Consider the following 14,963-nt stretch of genomic DNA (forward strand, 5'->3'; position numbering starts at 1 on the left):
AGGGGCAGGTTTCTGGAAAAAATTACATTTTTGGAAAACACAATTTACTACAGTCATACTCGCCCATCCTTGTAACTCATCTTTATCTCACTGTACTTTGTGCTAACTAATTCTGCAATTGGCAGTGAAGAAATGAGCCTGCTTTAGATTGTTTTACCAGATGTAAATGAAAACATGACATCAAATAATTTTTGTTTCCATAAAGTAACTTTAGAGTTATTTGTGTAATACTGTGTTATATATTAAGGATGTAAACATTTTGTCTGAATTACCCCACAATGATTGTTTCAGCCTGGATCCCATAGAAAGCTGTGGTTAAAAACCAAATGTCTAAGTACATTCAATAAAAATGTAAGTGAAGCTTTTAGAACCTCGACATCCAAAAGCCTTGATTCATCATCTGTGAATTCCTTCCTTTGCACTCCTTAGTTCCTCAATTTTAGGAATACTATTGGTTGTCAGTCAAGTGATTTTTTTGTTTTTTTGCCTATGCTGAGAATTGAACCAGGGCCTCATGCATACTAAACAAGAATGCTACTACTGAATTACATCCCCAGCCCTGCATTTTAAAAATAGTAAAAGATAATACAAAAAAATCAAGTCTGCTTCAGTATATTCTCCCAAATACTGTGCATAATTTGCCTATGGAAGACATAAGAAAACTGAACAAAACGGTCCTCACAAGAAAAACTTTTATTTTCTAATCGTAATGTGTAATTTAAACAAAATAACATTCTTCCATAGTTGCTAATATATTTGGCTTACTGATGATCAAATTGTTTTTCTTTGAGTAAGACACTGTCATGGATACAGGTAATAGAAATAAATTGGATATGAATATAACAGTAGTAGTAGAAAGGTAAGGCATATTGGGTTGAAATTCTTCAAATGGTTCCTGCAAGGGGCACAGATGTGACTGGAGGAAGAAGGTTAAAATGACAGGAGATGTGGCTCTTGGTTCAAGCTGGAAAAGATGCAATAGGAGGTCCCAAACTTGTGAGGAATAAAGTTAGGGACAAATTTAGAGAGAGCTAAACAAAAAGTTTTTAACACAGCTCTTCCATTTCCTTTTGTAGTTAGACATTTACAACCTTTTAATTCAAGAAGCTGAAACACCTGAGAAAAAAAAGGCATTATGCTTTTTTTACTAAAAATACATTGATAAACACTGTCATTAAATAGACCTTTGTAGTCTTACCAGTTTACATGAGTGATGCAAAATATGAGACAAGAAAAAAGCATTGAGGCAGATATAAGGGAGAGGGAGGAGAATGACGTAGAAACGTGAAATCATTATACTGACGGACATGTTGGAGATGTAAACCATGAATCTACTGCTGTGTCCAGACCAGCCCACACGGATTCTGAAGGACACAACCAGTTGCTGGTAAAAGCAGAGAGGGAGTGGGTATGTGGTAGCCCACGTATGTCACCCTACTTCTCAGAAAAACAGCGTCATCCCACAGGAATGGGGGCTGGTGGAGGCTCCTCGGCACCGAGTCCAGGGAAGCTGCACAGTCCGCTGTTCAGTGAGGCATCCGGTCTCAGGTGTAACTTCGGCCAGAGTGAGTCTGCTAGCTAGGAAAAATCCTAGCACCGGGAAAGGCTCTTCCAAAAGTGTTGTTTAAACACCACAAATAAACATTGCAGCTGGGAGTTTCAGAGACACAGCGATTGACTAGGTGCTGAAATTCCCATACTAGACACCAAAGTTAGTTAAAAATTGTAAGGTAGGATTGTATGAACAATTTAGGGAAAAAAATATGGCCAAGTAGACTATAAATTAATTTAGCTAAAACTCCTTAATTTAAAAGTATAGGACTAGAAGATCAGACATCTTGAGATTATATTTAGTAGGACCTAACATTAAGATTAATGACACACGTCAGGGATAATCTAGTTTTGCTAGTCGGGTAGAACATTTAGTACAGTTGCCAGAGACATAAAATGAAAACATTGGTAACGCAAGACTTTGAAAAAAAAGGGGAAAAACTGGATGAAAGTAACACACATCAAACAAATACAGCAGTGGCGATGAGATCCTCTATATGGGACTCTAAATTCTGGCTAAAGAACTTTTCCCAGTCATGTGTGGTTCATGCCTATGGATCCTGCAATCACCAGGGTAATGACCTAGTTCTCCAGCTCACTCAGATCTAAACAAAACGTAACGCTGTTCTTCTTTTAAGGATAAAAATGTACTAATCTCATTTGTGTATTCATAACTGATTCCCTGGGTGGGTATTCATTCCTGCTATCCCAGATCTCAACATTTTAGAGAAAGACACAGAGTTTTCATGTTACCCAACAGGAAGAGGACAGAGCAGGGGAAGCAAGCCTTTGCCTTGGGCAGTTTGCTTCTCAGGAACAGGCTTTCTTCACAGGACGTCACGCTTTGAAAGTCTTGGTGAGGATATCTTCGTGCTGCCGCTGGTGCACTGTGCCAATTCCTACTGCGGGCACTGGCAAGGGCGGGCGGCTCACTAGACGAAGCTGTCATGGGAGCAGAGAAAAAAATCAAAGGACGTTTTGACCAGATCTCAGCTCTGCTTAATGCCACCAAGAAGGTGCATCTATCCCTGTTAGCTTGTTTTAACTAGAAACCATCTCTCCAGTGAAACAATGAGCTACAGAAAATAGATTCCAGAGAAACACATGTTACTATTATCAGTAACTAAATTCTCCTTGGGATAAAGTGAAACACATTTTTTACATTTGTCTCACCTTTAAGTAACTATTAGTTGGTTTTTAGTTTTCTGAGTTTGAACTAGCTACATGTCAAAATGATCTGAGCCCATCCAACTAGTATCAAATAAGTGAACTGAATGAGGAAAGTGAGACAACAGGATCTTGAATCTGAAAAATGCAGCAAGAAGCTATTGCAAAAAACAAAAAAAAAGAAAGAAAGAAAGAGTGAACCAGGTTTTAATCAAAGCAACAAAGTTGTTTTTTCTTCCTTTTCCTTCCTAAAAACAATCAGAAGTCTACCAGCCTTTGATGTGTACAAGCCTTGCAAGACAAGCACCCTAGAGACCCTGCTTCTCCAGGGCCTGAGTGAAGGGTCCCAGGGAAGAAGTGGGCAGGGGAACCAAAAGGCAAGGATGCTTACTTGTCTGAATTTTAATAATTAGAATATTACAGGTTAAACATTCCCAGTTCAAATTCTGAAATGTTCCACAGTGCAAAACTTTTACAGCATCAAAATGATACTCAGCAAGTTTCGTTTTTGGAGCATTTTGGACTTCAGAATTCAAGGAGACTTAGTCAATAAAATCCACATGAATAGTTCTATGTCCAAAAAGCTCAGGAATCTGAAATCCTTCTGGCCCCAGGCGTTTGTATAAAGGATACTCAGCCTGTAGTACGTACACATACACAGCTCCATAAATACCCAGAGCATCCCTCAAAAGGAATACAGTGATGCCTTGATTTACAAACTTAATATGTTTTTTGATTCTGGGGAAGAGCGCTGCATTTGTGTTTGTGTGGGGGAGATGGCCGCAGTTACATTTGTCACTAAACGCAGAGTTTGCAAACAGAAGCAAAATTTTGTGGAACACTTTTGTTTGCAAACCAAACAGAAGGGTTCATAAATCAAGGTATAACTAGTATAAAAGTAGATTTCCTTTTTTATTATATTTGAGTGAAAGTTTTGCTATATTGTTCAGGCTGGACTTGAACTCATGGGTTCAAGTGAGTTTCCTGCTCCAGCCCCCTGAGAAGCTGGAACTATACAAGTTTACCACTGTGCCTCTCTTACAGCTAGATTTTGTATTTTTATCTTTAAAGAACTAAACTGGTAATTGAAACACATCTATTGGAACTCTAGGATAAATACACGCATGCATGCGTACACATATACACCCCCCCCCCCCCAAGAAAGAACGAACTATTACCTTGCAGGCCAGTTGCTTTTCAAATCTTGGAGAAACAAAAAACCATGGACCCATGTTCTGGGGCTCTTCCTGGCTCCAGACAAAATCTATTTAAAAAAAAAAATGCAGTCCAGTACCTCAAGTAAACGTGTATACCAACACAGGGAGCAGGGGGGGTGTGGGTGATGAATGGGTGAATAGTTAAGTGGATAGATTGAAAGTTATCCCACCTCAACTAAATACATACTTTCCCAATATGACACAGTGTTGCTTATAAGTCAGGTACTAACCAATCCAATCATGAATACAAAACAGTTCTATCAACACCCCGAATTTCTCATCCTGCCCCTTTCTACCCAGTTCCCGCCCCCAAGCACTGGCGATCACAGATCTCTACCTCTACAGTTTGGCCTTTTCCAAAAGTGGAATCACACAGTATATAGCATTTTGCATCTAGCATCTTTTAATTAATAAAATACATTTTATGATTCATCCATACTGTGTATAGTAATCACTCCTTTTTAGTGTTTTGAATGTACAGATATGTTTTGCTTTGGGGAACTGTGCTTATTAAATCACTACTTGAAGGACATTTTGGTGGTTTTCAGTTTGAGGCAGTTACTAATAAAGCTGCTATAAATATATGAATTTTTCTGTGATGTATTTTCATTTTTCTTGGGTAAATATCAAGAAGTTGAATGTTAGGTTATGGTAACTTAGATTTAATTTTATGGGAAACTGACTTTTCCAGAGTCTACAACACGTATTCTCACAAACAGTGAGTGAGGTTCATTGCTTTTCCTCCTCGTCAGTAGTTAGTATCATCAGTCTACAGTTTTATTGTAATTTTAGCCATTCTTATAGCTGTGTAGCCATATCTAATGCTGGCTTAATTTTTTTCTTTTTCTTTTTTTTTTTTTTTTTAACCATGAATGAAGTTAAGCATCGTTTAAAGTGTTTATCTGCTATCCAGTTCTTTGGGAAAATGCCTTTCCAAAAATTTTGAACATTTTGAAAACTGGGTTGTTTTGTACTATTGAGTTTTAAGAGATCCATAAAGTATGATACTAATTCTTTGTTGACATACATTTGCAAATATTTCCTCCCAATTTATGGTCTTATTTTCCTTACAGCATTTTTCACAACCTAAAAGTTTTCATTTTAATAAAGTCCAAATTTTCTTTTACAGAGTAATTTTTTATATTACAACCAAGAACTTTTTGCTAACTCAAAATCATAGAGATTTTCTCCTATTATCTTCTAATAGATTTATACTTTTACATTTTACATCTCAGCGTATGGTCACTTTTGAGTTACTCTCTATAGAATGTGCATATAGACATCCAACATTCCAGCTCCAATTATTGAAAAAGCTTGTCTTTTATAGTTATACCATATTCCTCACGAATGATAGTACAGCATCGCTAACCTCAAAACACTCAGTAGATGAGTTGTTTTTCGATGAAAGAAGAGGACAGCAGGGAGACTCCGCTCTATTCCTCTTTCTCCATACCCTTGGACTCCTGAGGTTGGATTTTCTAGTAACTGTCCCTGCCCCCACCGCCTCTTTCCACCTGAAACAACAGGTGCTGAATATCTGGAAAGGTTCCAGATTTCTGAAATGCAAACAGCTCCAAAGAACAAGCTCTACCTTTGACATGCTTGTACTTGCTCATCTCTTGTTGCAGGGAATCCAGCGGGAAAGGGCAGAGTTCTTCTATGCGGATGATGGCAAAATCATGCTTCTTGGGCCCCAAAGATTCTCTTTGCTTCAGCAGGGCGTAGAAGTGTTTGCCACAGCAGAACACGAGGGTCTTGACACTGTTGGGGAGGAGAGGGACCGTGGATGGTGAGGGACTACCCTTAAGAATGACTTCAGAAGCGAGGGCAGGCTGGATGGCAGTGACTCGTACATGATGCTGTGGGGAGTTTGCAGTGGGCACAGTCCTCTCTTGCACCCTGGCGAATCCTTCTTTAGTAATCTAATGCCCAGCAGTTCACTCTAACACACGCTGTAATTCCTATTCCATGGATCTAAAGGACTGCTATCAGAACAAGGAAGGTTTTCATCACTTCAGAGTTCTTAATGGTTCAAACTAACTTTCCCTCTCATTAAACTTCCATCTTAGAGTACAGACACAGAGAAACACATCAAATTACTTTTTTGGATCCACAGATGGGTCACCAATGACTGGTCTGAATGCTGTTCCTGGGGCCATTTCTTGTAGAGTTGACACAGCTGCCTGACGGGGAGAAAAAGCCACACGAGTATCAACTGGTGGAAAGGAGAATCTTTGCCAAAAACATAGCACTGGAATTCTAGGCTGGCACTGCACGTACACATACTAATAAATACCTTTGTATTTATTAGCTCTGTATAAGTCACATTAAAGATACCCACTTGCCTATGCCACTCTACAGGTGACACAATATTTTAAGAATACTGTTTGATCACACAATTGTATTATCAATAAAAATCTGTTCTGATTTTTAGAACTGAAAATACTTTGGAGAATTCATATTGTGAACCAAAACAGCTGGGTGATAGCCATTATTTCTGTTTTTGACTAAAATTGATTAAGGGAAACTTATCTGGTCAGCACAACTAGGAACAGTACATGTCTAATACTGTGGAAAATAAATTTAATTGACTGGCTCAAATTAAATAAATACTGGAAAAATAAATACATACATACTAACTGCAATGATGGGCAGATAACTGACAAAGTCAAGCTTAGGAATTCCATCCTTTTTGCTTTCATCTAATTAGTGTCTCTATACTCTCACCTCAAGTGGGAACATAATGTTTTTGATTAGGCCACTGTGAACAGCTGTACTGATGGGGGGACACTGTGATATAACCTAAAGAGTGGAAATTAAATATTCAGTGGTACTAGGTGAGGAGTGCGAGAGTCGATCTTTCTCCATCTAAACTGCAGCCTCTCATCAGCCTCCATTTCTGGGAATCAGGGTTCAGAGTCTGGCAGGCAGCCCAGGATTTGGGGACCACGTGACCAGCCAAAAGTTTCATGTGTCTGTGTGTCAAAGCATCTCTGAGTAGCCACTCAAAGAAATGGCTGACTTGCAGTCTGATAGGTCATTTTTATCAATAAGTCAGTTTCAGGAAGAACCATATTTCAGTAATAGCCATCCTCATTTTCAATTAGTAAAAGGATTTACATGTTTAATGAAGATACCTGAAGGCCTCTCTTATATAAGTTACATATATATAAGAAGGGTAGTGAGTTCAATCCCAGGTACAAAATAAATAAACAAAACAAAAACAGAAAGAGAGAGAGAATAAAAGAGGAATAGAAAATTAGGGTCAGAAAATGATCTCTTACTCTGTTTCAAACTAAGAAACAAATTCTCAGTAGTATTCTAATAGCTCACACAATACTTAGTAACATATACATATTTAATGTAAGTATGCCCTTTTTTAACATGATTTGAGGAACAGGTGACAATCTTGAAGACCCAATGAAAGTTGGGTCAAGAATCCCAGATGTAGCTCAGGTTAAAGAACTTGCCTAGCAAGGTCCTGAGTTCCATATTAGCACTGAAAAAAAAAAAAAAAAAAAAAGAAAGAAAGAAAGAAAAAACTATATTTCTCAGAAATGATTTATAGTGATTTTACATTTTTACTTGGCACTGTGACATTGTTACAAACTATCGGTGCTAGCCAGGCCTGATGGCTCAGGCCTATAATCCCAGCACTCAGGAAGCTGAGACTGAAAGATTGCCAGGAGGCTAAGGCCAGGCTGGGCCACATAGCTCAAGACTAGCCTAACGTACATGGTGAGACCTTGTCTCAAAAAAGAAAAGAGAAGAATCTGTGTTACAAGTGTCTTATCAGAAAACCTGTGTTAGAAGGATGACATCAACTTTTCTTGAATGTTCTGTGATGCTCTGAGGCTGCTGAGAGCCTGGGGTGGAACGGAATAAGCAGACCACTGCAAAGGGATTGCCGCTGTTGGAGACTACAGGAAATGTATTCCTTGACACCGACTCCCAGGGCCAGGCAGGGATGAAACAAAGGAGGGACCTGGGATGCAAAGTTTGCAGGGGGAGCTGTCTAGAGCCTTGGAAGTGCCACCTCTGAGAATGAGGACCTCTTTTGCTCCTCTGGCACTGCCAGGCACTGCTGAAAAGAAGTAGAAGCAAATCCCATGCAAATCCTACGCAGCTTTCCTCTAGACCCCTCGGTCCTGAACACAGACTCTGTCACCTTTGTGAGCAGCACAATGTATTCTTGAAAAGCCAAATTTTAAATTTCACCTCAGCAGTTGCATCCAAAAGAATTCTCATAGGAGACTGAAAATAATTATAGTAGATGAGATAAATGCATGCAAAATGGTATTACTTTGAATGCTACCATTTGAAAACTAGCATATTTTTGCGATTTGAAAAATGTATTATGCACTTAGCATTTAAATGGGTAATCCAAGAATATATGTATTCTTTTAAAGAATCACAACAATATATTGTTACAGTATTCTTTTGTTGGGGGGGGGGGGTTGGTGACAGGGATCAAACTCAGACCCTCAAGCTTGCCAGGCAGGTGCTTATGCCACTGAGCTAAATCCCGGGCCCTATAACATTCACTTTTGTTAAGTAGGATTTCCCTTCATAAATCATTAAGGAGGAAAAGGGAATCAGGGAGACTGTAGCTGAGCAGTGAAGCTGAGCAGTGAACTGCCTGCCTACCATGGGTAAAGCTCTTGGTTTGATCACCAGCACTACTGCCGATATAGAGAAGCTCAGACTTTTGGATTTCAAAACATGTTTCTGTTCAGATTAGGATGCCAGTGTGACACTATCTGCTATCTATATCCCTCGTTAGAATGGAAATGAAAGGCTGTGTTTCCAATTCCATGTAGATGGCTAAAAAATAAAACCTGAAAACTACAAAGTCAATTTAAACTGAAGCCTCTCTGTACTTTAGAACTAAAAACAGATATGGAAAAGAGAGAAACATAAAATACAGAAAGTGATAAAAAGGGGCTAGAGATGCAGCCCAGTGGTAGAGCTCTTGCAGAGCAGATGTGAGGCCCTTGGTTCCAGCACCAGCATTGAAGAAAGAAGAAAGAAAGAAAGAAAGAAAGAAAGAAAGAAAGAAAGAAAGAAAGAAAGAAAGAAAGAAAGAAAGAGAAAGAGAGACAGACAAAGACGGTCAGGCAGCAGCTTTTTCTACTTACAGGGAACCTGAGCAGTATCTTGGGAGAAGCGACGATGAGGGGCTTTCTGAAGTCCCGCACCATCTGTCTTCTGAGCAGGTGGAAGTACTGGGCGGGAGTCGTCGGGTGCACCACAAACATGTTCACAGTGTCGCCGTCCACTCCCTCTTCCACACTGTCACACAGCTGGGCAAGAAAGCGGGGGACATTCAGATCATTTATTTCAATCAGAGGGATGCCATGCTAGCCAGGGGGAAATGCACGCATTCTGAGTAAAAGCAAGTTCTCTCTATGAAAAATACCAGAGGATAAACCCAGGACCTGTGAAGTATCAGTCAAGGGAGCGCTCCGGTGGCTTTAGGCTAACACCTGTTAGCATAACACACAGAACCGATAGCAAAAATCACCCAGGACGACATGAACAAAAATAACAGAATCTCACTGTCCTTCAGGAAATAAGCAAAATTATAGTGAGTGTGAGTGTGTGTGTGTGTGTTTTAAGACAAAGTCAAAATCAAAAGCAGCGAACAAGGTTTAAAAGCTGGGATCAAGAAAGTTAAATCTCAAGAGGGAAGGAAGGGGAAGAAGAGTAAAAAGAGTTAAGATGTGTTTCCTGCATGTACCAATTCCTCACAATGGACGCAATCATTCATTACTGCAAACATGTACTAATACAATTTTTAATTAAAAAAAGAAAATAAAGTCTTATCCTGCTTTGATACAAAACTGAAAATATGGTTCTTAACCCTCCTCAAAAAGCAAGGAGGAGAAAGGAATTGACCTGACAAAAATCATAGGAATTCTAACTCATCTCTCCAATCTGAGCACAGGGAATGAGCAGGCAACCTGGGAAAATAAAGGTGAAATCCAGAGTAGAGGCCAGTCCTGACCTCAAGACGCAGACAGCATGGGGGCTGGGGGCGGGCTCATGCTGACTGGGGAGAGGCCCCAGGGGAGGTTTGCTGCTGAATATCAAAAGAGCAGAAAAATTCAGCAATGAGACACCCCCAGTCAGCAGAGCTCTCCTCTCCAACTGGCCTTGGACTCAACTGTTGTTCTAAGCAAGTGAAGTTGAGCAAAATGTTTAAGGGACTCACACACACACAAACGCACGCGCGCACACACACACACACACACACACACTACCTGACAATATCAAGTCTCTCTGAAGACAAAAGGAAATGACACAGCACAACCAAATAACTTGATGCAAGAGGCAGGACTAGGAAAGGAACGAAGCCCATGAAAGACGGTTTTAAAGAGGACACAACAGAATTAGAAAAGAAAGGAAAGCATAATGCTAACAAAAGACAGTGAGAGCCCAAATTTACCATTACTAATCTAATAAATACGAAACATCAAGAACTGAACAGACAGGACTAAACACACTGTAAATGGCATGAAGGAAAAGCTTGATATGATCACAGGGAAAGCAGAAGAAATAAGCAAGCACTTACACAAACAGCAAAGACTCTTCTAAGCACCTTTAATCCTTCTGCATGGCTAAAATAAAATTAGTGATGTAAACAAAGGGCTCGAGACAATCATGAAGAAACATGAAATGATCATCATAAGTCACAAATATACAACTATCAGTTTTTGTTCTAGGCAGTTTACGCAAACTGACTGTGCCTCACATGGTCTTGGTCATTTTTGTATAGTCTGCCACATAAAAGATATGTACATTTCAGGAAAAGAAAAATAGTATGTTTTTTCAACAGATGGTTTTACCCTCGTATGGTGGACTGCAGAGCATATTGTGTATTGCAGAAAACCCACCACACTGCCACCCTTAAAGGAGATTGAAAACACATGTGCAATAATCTCAGCGACCATATTAGTCAGTGTTTGCAGGAGAACAGATTTAATGCAGGACCTAGAAATTTACAAGAGTAGCTTACAGGCCATTCGTAGACTGCAGGGGGCAGAGAACAAGGATTCACCAAGAAGCAAGCCCTCCCTGCAAACCAGTGCCATGCACAGGCTGCCATCCATGGGTGGGGCGGTGGCAGCCAGACCCCAGCCCCTTCCAGTGCATGGGTCGGCAAACAAGAAGGGTCAACCCCCACCTCCACTCCCCAGTTAAGCGACCGACTGATCCGGAGAGACACTGGCTGCAATGATAGCTACTGGAGTCTTACATTTGTGGTGCTGTGCTATTTCACTGACCTTGTAGGTCTAGGGCCAGTGGTCTGATCACCTCTTCAAAAGATAGCAGTAAGTAGTGTGGCATCTGGGGGGGTCTCCCTCTGAAGGTGGTAGCCCCTGTTAATTCTCTATTATCTTGTTTTGAAGTTCTATATCATTTTATATATCATCAAATTACAGTGATTGTTTTGTTGGATTGGTTTTATTTTCTTTCATTTTGTTATAACCAATGGCATGAGATGCTATTTCAAAGATAGCAAGATATATTATGACAGCCATTATGGATTTATTACTGTCTTGTTTTGAAGCCCTTTTTGCTTTCATTAGTTTTGTTTTTATTGGTTCAATTCTGTTTTGTTTTGTTTGATTTTTACTATGTCTGAAGGTATCTGCAGCTATTTTGAAGACAACAAGAGGCATTATGGTAACTATTGTCAATTTCATATTGTTTTGAAGTCCTGTATCACTTACACTGGTTTGCTTTGTTTAGTTTTAGTCTGCTTTATTTTCCTTGGTTTTATCCTTTTTACAATAAAATTTTAAAAAACAGTAGCTTATAATATTTGCCCACAGAGTCAAATGTGGAAGAGTGACCTATGACTCCGTCACTCTTTAAAGGCCCTATCTTCTGATAACTGTATTTATTTTTTAACAAATTAGAGCAATAGTTATTTCTGAGAGAACATTTAAAATGTTTTCATGATCATGGATCATTTTACAAAAATAGTCATTATTTGAAAAAAAGTGTTTAAAAGTAAAAATAAAGATTCCTATGTCGAGTATCTAGAAATAGGATGTGAGACTGGCCCCTGTATCTGTCTCTCTGTTTATGAAAAAAGCTCCCTCTAAAGGATTTTAATGATTACCCTGATGCAGGGACTACTGCTCCTGGCCAAATAAGAACCATTATTCAATTTTTAATCTTTCTGTGTTGCTAAAGATTGAACCCAGGGACTTATACATGCTGGGCAGGTGCTCCAAAAACCATTTTAAATGCCATGAAATTGTGCTACCATCATATTTGAGCCAAATGATATTGCATTAAATCTGTTTCATTCAAACATTAACATTTCTTACAGTTTAAGATGCACATGAAACAATCTATCCTGTATATAATTTCACTTTCAAGCACGTAGGAAGCAGGAAAGCGTTTCTTGGAACCCAGAGACTTCCAGCATACCTGCAAGAACCGCTCTATGCGACAGGATGAGTGGTCTGGGCCAGCCCCATCATAGCCATGGGGAAGGAGGATGACGATGCCACTCTGTAGGAGCCACTTGGCCTCGCCTAGAAGCATAGGGAGAGGATGAGAACTCTGTGCAGCAGAGCCGATCAGCCTGCAGGGAGTTGCAATGTGAAACAAATATTATTTTGCTGCCTGAGCCCACAAAACTCTTTCATTCCATGCATTTGTCACCCTACATGAAAGGGGTGCAGTAATATCCATTTTGTTGGATGCAAACCTAGGATGACAGTGCCCTGGGCTTAAATGAGTGAAGACAAACTCAAAAGTGAATGACTTGGCTCCCCCCATGGCATGAGCCACTGAGCTCCCACAGCTACAACTCCTAGCAAGAATGGGCAGTGCCTTCCTTCCTTAATGCCCCTGACAACACAGGGCACTGTCCTCAGATAAAGGGTGAGGGATGCTTTAGAATCCTCTCTGGAAATGCCAAATGTCCAGGTGCATCCGATATTTTTCTTCCTTACAACCACAAAGAGATAGAGAAACAACTATCGGAAAGACCTGAGGCAGATATTCAAGAGCCCACAGTGGGAACCCCCAGAAAACAAGACTAAGGATCTGAGGAGTGCCTCAGACCTGTTCTTAAGCCCCCTGAGTTCTTACAGGAAGCGGGTATTAATGTTAGAACTTTCACCTTTCAGGTACTTGAGGGACCTGGATCAAGTGCTAGTTACTCGGGCTATGGTCACCACAGAATACCCTGGGCATGGGTGCAGAATTCGAACAGCCCAGGAGCTGGCAGGCACGGCCAGGTCTTCTCCCTGGAAGACAGCAGGTGCCCCCTGGACCTACCCTCATTCAGACAGAGAGGCAGCTGGGGGCTGCTGTGGGGAGAGGATGATCCCAACTCTCAGAGCTGGCGTGGGACACAGGAGTCTCAAAAGCAACAATGGCTCTTATCCTTCATTTGTACCCAGGAGGCTGGAGCAATGTATCACCACCCAGCTCCACATCAACACCAACCTCCAGAAATGAAGGTGTCAAATATGATTTGCGCTCCGTTGAAGAAATCACCAAACTGAGCCTCCCAGATGGGCAGCAACTTTGGGCTTTCGATGCTCATCCCGTATTCAAATCCCAGGACGGCCTCCTCCGACAGAGGGCTGTTGCTGACCTAATTCCAAAGAGGAGAAGCAGACACTGCATGCCAGGGGACACAGCAGGAGCCACAGTGATAAAGCTTCCAGCTGTCATACAAGTCTGGAAGCGAGGAGGGGCGAAGGTGCATTCATTCATGAGCACGCTGCTTGGAGAAGAGGTACTTACAGCTCAGTATCACAGATGCATTTGGGCAAAGTTGGGACAAAGAGCAAAAAAGAAAAAGACATTAGAATATGGGTATGAAACATTCTCTTCAAGGATAAGCAAGACTCTCAGATGGTCCACCATGAGAGCTGAGAGAAAGTTTATGTTACACAGCTTTAAAAAAAAAAAAATGTTGGGGCTGGGGATTTAGCTCAGTGGCATAAGCGCCTGCCTTATAAACAGGCAGTCATGAGTTCGATCCCTGGTACCGATAAAAACGAAAAAGACCAAAAAAAAAAAAAAAAAGTCACAAAATGAAGACGGAAAAGTTGTAAAATAAATGTCTGCCTTTGATTAGGATCTATTATTCTCACATCATATTTGCAGGGTAAGTCAACAGAAACATCATAACATAAAAAAGCCAGAATACAAAAATAGTCTGAAGAAGTCAAAGAAACAAGACAGTTAAATGTAACATGACACTGTGCTGGTGACATGTTGCTTTTAACATCTCGAGTTAGGTGATTATGTTCAGTGATGAGGAATATCTTTTTTTGTAAGAAATACTTACTGTAGGTATCAGGCTAGCAAGTTGCTTTCAAAGGTGAGAAAAACCTCCTTGGTCCTATATGCTAAACATTTACAAATAATTTTGTGTTTGTTTCAATTTTTAAAAAAATATTTTTTAGGGGGCTGGGGATTTAGCTCAGCGGCATAAGCGCCTGCCTTGCAAGCAGGCAGTCATGAGTTCGATCCCCGGTACCGATAAAAAGGAAAAAGACAAAAAAAAAATTTTTTTTAAAGTTGCATGTTTATAGAATTTTTTTTAGCAATAAAAATAAAATATTGATACATGCTGCAATCTCACCAAGCACTTGAGAAAAGCAAGTTATGAAGGCCCTGTTTGATTTATCTGGAATGCCTAAAATAGGAATATTAATAGAAACAAAGAGCAGACTGCTCAGGGGTGGCAGGAATGGGGTTGGATGGACAGGGCAGTGACCACTGATGGGTCCAGGGATTCTTGATGAGGTGATGAAAATAGTCTGCAATTAGATGGTGGTGATGGTTGTGCAACTCTGTGAATATACTAGAAACAGCCTCACTGTATACACTGAAAAGTTGGATTTTAAGGGCTATAGCTCATGAAGCCTTTATTTTCAAAAACTCAGAGAAAATTATAGCTTTAATTACAACTATGAAAATTTATGACATAGAGACAAGAACAATGACACACATAAACAACTGCCTGTTTATTAGCCTGCTGTGATT

General features: G+C 40.2%; 1 protein-coding gene across 2 annotated transcripts in view; it reads right to left on the reverse strand.

Annotated features, from left to right (window-relative positions):
• Window positions 1-674: 674 nt before the first annotated feature.
• The window catches only part of Dhtkd1 (dehydrogenase E1 and transketolase domain containing 1), a 46,186-nt gene continuing 31,897 nt past the window's right edge, over window positions 675-14,963 (reverse strand). Inside the window, exons 11-17 of one of the 2 annotated variants that reach the window (XM_063253728.1) lie at window positions 13,410-13,560; window positions 12,381-12,487; window positions 9,074-9,238; window positions 6,036-6,118; window positions 5,527-5,696; window positions 3,897-3,982; window positions 675-2,493 (exon numbers count right to left, since the gene is read on the reverse strand). In XM_063253728.1, coding sequence (XP_063109798.1) covers window positions 2,389-2,493; window positions 3,897-3,982; window positions 5,527-5,696; window positions 6,036-6,118; window positions 9,074-9,238; window positions 12,381-12,487; window positions 13,410-13,560 — 867 coding nt within the window. In that variant the 3' untranslated portion in view covers window positions 675-2,388. The remainder of the gene's footprint in view (window positions 2,494-3,896; window positions 3,983-5,526; window positions 5,697-6,035; window positions 6,119-9,073; window positions 9,239-12,380; window positions 12,488-13,409; window positions 13,561-14,963) is intronic. The other variant, XR_010048861.1, reaches the window with a different exon arrangement.

The sequence above is a fragment of the Cavia porcellus genome, unplaced genomic scaffold (assembly GCF_034190915.1).
Source record: "Cavia porcellus strain 051 isolate PalLab524CR breed Dunkin Hartley unplaced genomic scaffold, mCavPor4.1 scaffold_7, whole genome shotgun sequence".
Classification (NCBI taxonomy): domain Eukaryota; kingdom Metazoa; phylum Chordata; class Mammalia; order Rodentia; family Caviidae; genus Cavia; species Cavia porcellus.